Source organism: Grammomys surdaster, unplaced genomic scaffold (genome assembly GCF_004785775.1).
Source record: "Grammomys surdaster isolate TR1022 unplaced genomic scaffold, NIH_TR_1.0 125672, whole genome shotgun sequence".
NCBI lineage: Eukaryota > Metazoa > Chordata > Mammalia > Rodentia > Muridae > Grammomys > Grammomys surdaster.
The window spans coordinates 1,258,056-1,266,795 of NW_021620509.1; the positions used below are offsets into that span (position 1 = coordinate 1,258,056).

An 8,740-nucleotide genomic window follows, 5' to 3' on the forward strand; every position below is an offset into this window, starting at 1 on the left:
ACACACACACACACACACACACACACACACACACACACACACACACAGAGATGCACACACAAAAATAAGACAATCTAGAAATAACCAATATCCATGACAAATGACAACCCAGTGAACATGATCTCATAGAAATTAAAGGGACCACAAAGGAATATTATGAACAATTCCAGGCCCACATATTTAATAACTTTATTATAATCAACCAATCCTCAGAACGAAACAATATACTAAAACTGAGATTAGTACAGGTACTACTGACAGGATGAAGAAAGGCTCAGGCAGCCTGAGCGGTAAGAGGCCCCTGTTGGCTAGTCTTCCTACCAAAGATCCAACCAATAAGACTAAAATCTTACATCTTACCATGAAATAGAATTGTCGTAATTTTAGAGGCAAGATTTCATTATGCAATCCAAGCATTCCTAGGACTTACTATGTAGCCCAGGCTGGCCTTAAACCACCATCTCATCCTTCTGAATGCTGGGACTATTGGCATGTTCTGTAAGGCCTGACAAGGATAACAAATTCTCACCTGCTTGACTAAAACAGAATCTCTATAGAGGAAATCCACTCAGGAAAGCAGCCGGTGTCACTACCAGTTTACAGGGGAGCCCATATTCTGAAGGCTAAGATGCATTTCTTGTCTGCCCGCAGTGGTACCTGGAATCCCATGGAAAGGGTCATGAGAGTAAGCCAGCGGACTGGTGCTATCAGAGATGAACCTGAGGCCGGCGAGAGGGCTCAGCAGGTAAAGCTGCTTGCCACTGTCACCCCTCCCCCTCCAACAAATTACAGGTGGATGTGGATAGAGAGATAGCTCAGCAGTTAAGAGCACTTGTTTTTTTAGGTAACCTGGGTTCGGTTACCAGGACCCATGTGGTGGCTCAAAACTACCTGTACCTCCAACTCCAGGGGCTCCATTGACCTCTGTGGGAATCAGGCATGCATACAGACCAAACACAGAAAACAGAGATAAGTCTTAAAGAAAGAGAAAAGAAGGAAAGAAGGAAAGAAGGAAGGAAGGAAAGAAGGAAGGAAGGAAGGAAGGAAGGAAGGAAGGAAGGAAGGAAGGAAGGATATGGGGTAGGGGGAAGACGGGCTGGAGAGACGCTCAGCAGTTAGCATTCAGACTGCTCTTGAAAAGGACCTAGGTTTCTGGCACCCACATGGCAGCTCACAACTAACTGTAAGTGCAATTCCAGGGGACCCAATGTGCTATTCTGGCCTTGGGAGACATCATGTATGTACATGATGCTCATACATATATGCAGGCAAACATTCACACACATAAGAAGAAAGGGGCTAGAGAGACGGCTCAGCCGTTGAGAGCACTCTTGTAGAGGACCCGGCCCCGCACGCACCCAGGTCTCCCCATCGCTGTAACTGTAGTTCTAAGGGCTCCTACACCATTTCCAGACTCTGTGGGCACTGCATGTAACCATGTGTACATTCCCCCACATATACATGTCATTAAAATTTTTCAGGGGAAGGCTGGAGAGATGGCTCAGCAGTTAAGAGCACTGACTGCTCTTCCAGAGGTCCTGAGTTCAATTCCCGGCAACCACATGGTGGTTTACAACCATCTTGTAATAGGATCTGAGGTCCTCTTCTGGTGTGTCTGAAGAGATCAACAATGTACTCACATATATGAAATAAATAAATCTTTAAAAAATATTTTCAGGGCTGGAGAGATGGCTCAGTGGTTAAGAGCACTGACTGCACTTCCAGAGGTCCTGAGTTCAAATCCCAGCAACCACATGGTGGCTCACAACCATCTGTAATGAGATCTGATGCCCTCTTCTGGTGTGTCTGGAGACAGCTACAGTGTATTCATATATAATAAATAAATTAATCTTTGGAAAAAAAAGATTTAAAAAAATATATTTTCAGGGAGTTGGAGAGACAGCTCAGTGGTCACTTGCTGCTCTTGCAGAGGGCTCAGGTTTGCAACTGCATGTTGGCTCACAACTGATGAGGCCTGCTCTTTTTAATATAATTGTGGCCATTTTGTATTCAGCCTCCATTTTGCTCATAAGGAGAAATTAGATTCAGGTTCTCAGACTCCACTTCCCAGAAGTAACTATCCATAGCTTACACTGGAAACTCCTAAAAGGCCGTAACACTGTGGTTGTACTACTGATCCTGCTAACTCAGGGCTCTGAAACTCCCCCACTCATTCGTCCACCATCCGTCTTACCTCACCTAGGGCCAATCAGCTTAAAGGTCAGCTATTAACCCTTTGTCTAGTTAGCCAAATGTAGTACTGCCTCCACTCTTGCCTTCTGAACCTTTGAACTTGGTTTTTCCTATAAAAAGCCTTCCGTAAGAACAGACTGGTACCACAATTAGGCTGTGGAGTCCTTTTCTGTGGTCCTGATTGATCAGGGTGTGTTCAATAAAGTATTCTTGCTTAACTGAGATCAGTGTGTGTATGGTTTGCGTGCCCATTCCTGAACCCCAACAACAGCCATCAATAACTCCAATTCCAGGGGATCCAATGTCCTCTTTTGGCCTGCTGGAACCAGCGTGCAAGCATGCACACCAGCACAGCCAGTATGTGTGTAGCTGACTTACTTCAGTGCAGGCTTTCCTTCCTACACGCCTTCCGAGTGTAAGGTCACGACCTCTACTCATCACTTTATTTTCTTATTTATTGCTGCTGTTTTGAGACACGGTGTCTCTGTGTAGCCTCGAACTCTGTCCTTCAACTCAGGACTCACCGTCTGCACCCGCCCTCCCTCCTTGCCCAGCGTTGGATTAAAGGCTCATGCCACCACTACCCAGCTTATTTATTTATTTATTCATTCATTTGTTTATTTATTTAGTTGTTATTGAGACAATTTCCATGTAATTCTGGCTGGTCTCATATCTCCTAAGCAGACAAAGGGTAGCCTTGGACTCCTGACCCTCGTGCTTCTACTTCCTAGTAGTGAGATCATATTCACAGGCCATGCCTTTCCCCTGTGTTTTGGGGGCCAAGGCCTCATGTAACCCAGGGTGCCCTTGAACTTCATCTGCTGGCCTCTGCTTCCCAAATGCTGGGGACTCAGGGACACACCACCATTCCTGGCTTACTAGGAATAAATTTGCTTTCTTCAATGTGCCCCTTTTACTTTAACAAATTTTACGTGTATAGGTGTTTTGCCTGCACATATGTCTATATTATATACATGCTTGGTACCTGCAGAGGCCAGTTACAGACAGCTATGAGCCGTCATGTGTCAATGTGTATTTTGAAGATGGGGCCTTATTTAGCTAGTGCTGAGTCTGGCCTTGAATTCTTGATCTTTCTACCTTTACTTTCCAAAGTGTTGGGATCACAGGCCTAAGCTACCATGCCTGGCACTCACATACAAAGGAAGACAAGGAGGGTCTGGAGAGAAGAGCTGGCTCATCAGTTAAGAGCATTTACAGCTCTTACAGATCCCAGCTCCCACATGGAGTAGCTCAAAACTGTCTCTAATGCCAGATGCAGGGGAATCTGACACCCGTGGCTTCTGCAGGCACCTGCAACTCATGTGCACACAGAGACATACAAACTCACACACATATACATAAGTACAGTCAAATAACGACAGCATGGAAGTGCGAGGGGATTTCTTGGGGAGAAGAGGGAGGGATGGAGGAAGGTGACTATAATTATGGAGTGGGAGAGATGCCTCAGAAGGTAGGAGCACTTCTGCTGCTTAATTATGGCAACTAGAATTTAGAACCAACAAAAGCTGGATCCTAAAAACTGAACAAGAAAATGTTTCTTAAATTCTGGTCTGCACCTCCACTGGAACCTGCGGCATATAGGTGAGCCTGCCTCCCTTCCCCTGGCCCCCACAGACTACTTGTCTCCCAGGTCTCCCCTGCCATAACCAGGAACACAAGGACACAGGGATGCCCTAATCAAAGACAGCACTGCCTACCTCTCAGGAGGCCTGCTCCAGTCTGAACCACCCAGGCCAATTAACACCAGAGATAACCAGATGGCAAAAGGCAAGTCCAAGAGACTGTAATTTGGCACCATTAGAACCCAGTTCTCCTACCACAGCAAGCCCTTGATATACTAACACACGTGAAGAGCATGATTCTGACCTAACATCTCATCTCATGAAGATGATAGACATCTCTAAGGAAGATATAAATAACTCTCTTAAAGAAATACAGGAAAACACAGGCAAACAGGTAGAAGCCCTTAAAGAGGAAACAAATAAATCCCTTAAAGAAATACAGAAAAATATAATCAAACAGGTGAAGGAATTGAACAAAAAACTGTCCCATACCTTAAAAATGGAAATAGAAACAATAAATAAATCACAAATGAAGGCAACCCTGGAGATGGAAAATCTAGGAAAGAGATCAGGAGTGTAAGCATCACAACAAAATACAAGAGATAGAAGAGAGAATCTCGGGCATAGAAGATATTGACACAATTGTCAAAGAAAATACAAAATCTAAAAAGCTTGTAACTCAAAACATCCAGGAAATTCAAGACACAATGAAAAGATCAAATCTAAGAATAACAGGAACAGACGAGAGTGAAGATTCCCAGCTCAAAGGGTCAGAAAACATCTTCAACAAAACCATAGAAGAAAACTTCCCTAACCTAAAGAAAGAGACATAAACATACAAGACGTCTACAGACACCAAACAGGCTGGACCAGAAAAGAAAAATCCTCCTGCCACATAATAATAAAACTACTAAACATACAGAACAAAGAAAGAATATTAAAAATCTGTAAGGAAAAAAGGCCAAGTAACATATAAAGGCAGACTTATCAGAATTACACAAGACTTCTGGTTTTTTTATGGGATGTTTTATATATTTACATTTCAAGTGTTATCCACTTTCTCAGTTTTCCCTCCAGAACCCTGTCCCACCCCCCTTCCCTCTGCTTCTATGAGTGTTCCCCTACCCAGCCACCCACTCCCACCTCACTGCTCTAGCATTCCCTCTCCAACACTGGGGAAATCGAGCTTTCACAGGACCAAGGGCCTCTCCTCCCATTGATGCCTGACAAGGCCATCCTCTGCTACATATGCAGCTGGAGTCATTGGTGTCGCTATGCGTATTCTTTAGTTGGTGTTTTAGTCCCTGGGAGTTTGGGGGGCGGGTGTCTGGTTAGTTGATATTGTTTTTCTTCCTATGGTGTTGCAAACCCCTTCAATCCTTTCTCTAACTCCTCCATTGGGGACCTCATGCTCAGTGCAATGGTTGGCTGCAAGCACCTGCCTTTGTATTTGTCAGACTCTGGAGCCTCTCAGGAGACAGCTATATCAGGCTCCTGTCAGCAAGCACTTCTTGGCATCCACAATAGTGTCTGCATTTGGTGACTGTACATGGGATAGATTCCCAGGTGGGGCAGTCTCTGGATGGCCTTTCCTTCTCTCTCTGCTCCACACTTTGTCCCTGTATTTCCTTTAGACAGGAGTCATTCTGGGTTAAAAATTTAGAGATGAGTGGGTGGCCCCCTCCTCCAACTGGGGGTCTTGTCTAACCTTTGGATATGGTCTCTACAGGTTTTCCCTCACCAGACTTCTAAAGAGAAATGCTAAAAGCCAGAAGATCTGGGACAGATGTCAGGCAGACCCTAAGAGATGACATATGCCAGCCCAGGCTACTATACCCAGCAAAACTCTCAATCACCATAGATGGAGAAACCAAGATATTCCATAACAAAACCAAATTTAAACAATGTCTTTCTACTAATCCAGCCATACAGAGAATACTATAAGGAAAACTCCAACATAAGGAAGGTAATTGCACCCAAGAGAACACAAGAAATTAATCATCTCACAACAAAGGAAAAGAGAATCACACACTACCACCTCCAACAACAAAAATAACAGGAACTAACAATCATTGGTCTTTAATATTTCTCAACATCAATGGACTCAGTTCCCCAATAAAGAGACACAAGATAGCAAACTGGATATGCAAACAGGATTCGTCATTTTGCTGCATCAAGAAACACATTTCAGCCACAAAGACAGACACTACTTCAGAGTAAAGGGCTAGAAAAAAATTTTCCAAGCAAATGTTCCCAAGAAACATGCTGGAGTTGTCATTTTTTTTTAATTGATAAAATATACATTTATTTATATATAACTTTTCACTGAGTCATAGAAATTCAACTAGTTCACCACTGTTACAATGCAGTTACAAAGCTGTCAAATTAAAGTCACAACAAAATTGATATCTATTAGTGGGGTTTTTCTCTCTGTTTTTTTTGTTTTGTTTTGTTTTGTTTCCTTCTTTTTTTCTTTTCTTTTCTTCTTTATTTCTTTTTTCATCTGTTTTTTTTAATTGGATATTTTATTTATTTACAATACAGATGTCATCCCCTTTCCCCATTTCCCCTCCCTAGAACCCCCTATCCTATTGGAGCTACCATTCTAATATCCAATAAAATAGTCCTTGAAGCAAAAGAGATAGGGAAGGACACTTCATATTCAAAGGAAAAATTCACCAAGATTAAGTCTCAATTCTGAACATCCTTGCCCTAAATGCAAGGGCACCCACATCCGTAAAAGAAACTTTACTAAAAAGCTCATAACACAAATTGAACCTCACACAATAATAGTGGGGGACTTCAACACCCCACTTTCAGCAATGGACAGATCATTGAAACAGAAACTGAACAGAGGCACAGTGAAACTAACAGAAGCCAAATGGATTTAACAGATATCTACAGAACATTTCACCCCAAAACAAAATATTATACCTGCTTCTCTGCACCTCATGGAACCTTTTTCAAAGCTGACCATATAATCGGACACAAAACAAGCCTCAACAGATACAAGAAGACTGAAATAACCCCATGCAATCTATCAGATCACCACAGACTAAGGCTGGACTTCAATTACAACAAAAACATCAGAAAGCCCACATACTCATGGAAACTGAACAACTCTACTCAATGATCTCTGGGTCAGGGAAGAAATAAAGAAAGAAATGAAAGACTTTCTAGAATTTAATGAAAATGAAGGCACAGCATACCCAAACTTATGGGACACAATGAAAGCAGTACTAAGAGGAAAATTCATAGCACTAAGCACCTACATAAAGAAATTGTAAAGATCCTAAACTAGCAACTTAACGGCACACCTGTAAATTTAGAACAAAAAGAAGCAAACACATCTAAGAAGAATAGAAGGCAGGAAATAGCCAAGTTCAGGGCTGAAATTAACTATTTAGAAACAAAGAAAACAATACAAAGAATCAACAAAACTGGTTGTTCTTTGAAATGGATGATTTTCTATATAGATATCATACACCAAGGTTAAATCAAGATCAGGTAAACTATCTAAACAGTCCCACAATCCCTAAGGAAACAGAAGTCATTAAAAACCTTCCAACCAAAAAACGCCCAGGACCAGATAGTTTTAGTACAGAATTCTACCAGATCTTCAAAGAAGAGCTAATACCAATACTCCTCAAACTATTCCACAAAAAGGAACAGAAGGAACACTACCTAAATCATTCTATGAAGCCACAATTACTCTGATACCTAAACCACACAAAGACCCAACCAAGAGAACTTCAGATTAATTTTACTTATGAATATTGATGCAAAAATACTCAATAAAATTCTAGCAAACCAAATCCAAGAACACATAACAAAAAACCATTATTCACTACAACCAAGCAGCCGCCATCCCAGGGATGCAAGGTTGGTTCAATATAAAATAAATTCATCAGCTCTTTTTGTTTCTGATGTACCAGGAAAAGGAGAAACCTACAGTAGCTGAAGGGAAATTTTTCCAAGATGATGTGATTTTTTTCTGTTTATGTTCCTTTTCTCCCATCTTAGGAACACATGGTCCCGCCAGTTTTGTGAATATGCACACAGGAAATGCATCTTTATAAAAAGTAACAAAGCAGAGAGAAAGGAGGGGCTGGTGCGATGGTTCATCTTAAAAGGCGCTTGCTGCCAAGCCTTACGACTTGCGTTCGATCTCCGGGTCCCACAAAGTGGAAGGAGAGACTGGACTCAGATTACTTTCTCTTGGCCCCACCTCGACAAATAAGTGTAAATTTAAAATAACATAAAGAACACAAAACCAGCCCAAAGAGCAAATGAACTTAGTGAGGACCCTACGTAGTCCTTTCCATTTTACCCCTCAACACACGCATACATGATGATCCCCTTTTACACTGCGGTTCGGCCGCGGGTTCCGGAAAGGGGCACCAGAGTCGGGTTGCAAACTCTCGGCAAGTTCCGAGCTTCCGACTGCGCAGAGCCCGCGTCTTCTCTGCCCTCCGCTCCCTTCCGCGTCTCCGAGCTGCACTCACCATGGTGCGCTCTCGTCCAGCCTGCTCTCGTCCAGCCTGCGCGGCTCCGTACCGGGTGTCACCGCGAACCGTGCACATTGCGAAGCAGCCAAGGAGAGCGCCGAAAATGGCGGCGCCCGGCCGAGCCCCTCCCCGCTGCTGATTGGACTGCTCCACTGTGCGCGATCCCGATTGGCTCCGGGACCCCTGATGGACAGGACCAGCGACCCATCGCCTTCAACATAGTCCGGAAACTGCTGCTTAGGCTTGGGGTTCGCAGAGGCACTTCAGGGCTGGCCAGGTCTGACTGGGCTTGTGCGCCTGGCACGATTTGGAGTTGCGGGCTAATCTTAGGCTGTGTAGTGAGAGGTTAATCTGGGCTGCAGGAGACCCTGTCTCCAAAAAGGACACAAGAAAAGCCAGATTTATTCGCTGAAAATTGGGTGTGATGGCACACACAACCTGATATCCCAGCACTAC

General features: G+C 43.4%; 1 protein-coding gene across 1 annotated transcript in view; it reads right to left on the reverse strand.

The window, feature by feature from the left end:
- The window catches only part of LOC114639065 (zinc finger protein 20-like), a 14,445-nt gene extending 6,077 nt beyond the window's left edge, over nt 1-8,368 (reverse strand). Inside the window, exon 1 of the mRNA XM_028787736.1 lies at nt 8,282-8,368. Within this exon, the coding sequence (XP_028643569.1) occupies nt 8,282-8,359 (78 nt within the window). The 5' untranslated portion in view covers nt 8,360-8,368. The remainder of the gene's footprint in view (nt 1-8,281) is intronic.
- Nucleotides 8,369-8,740: the final 372 nt, after the last annotated feature.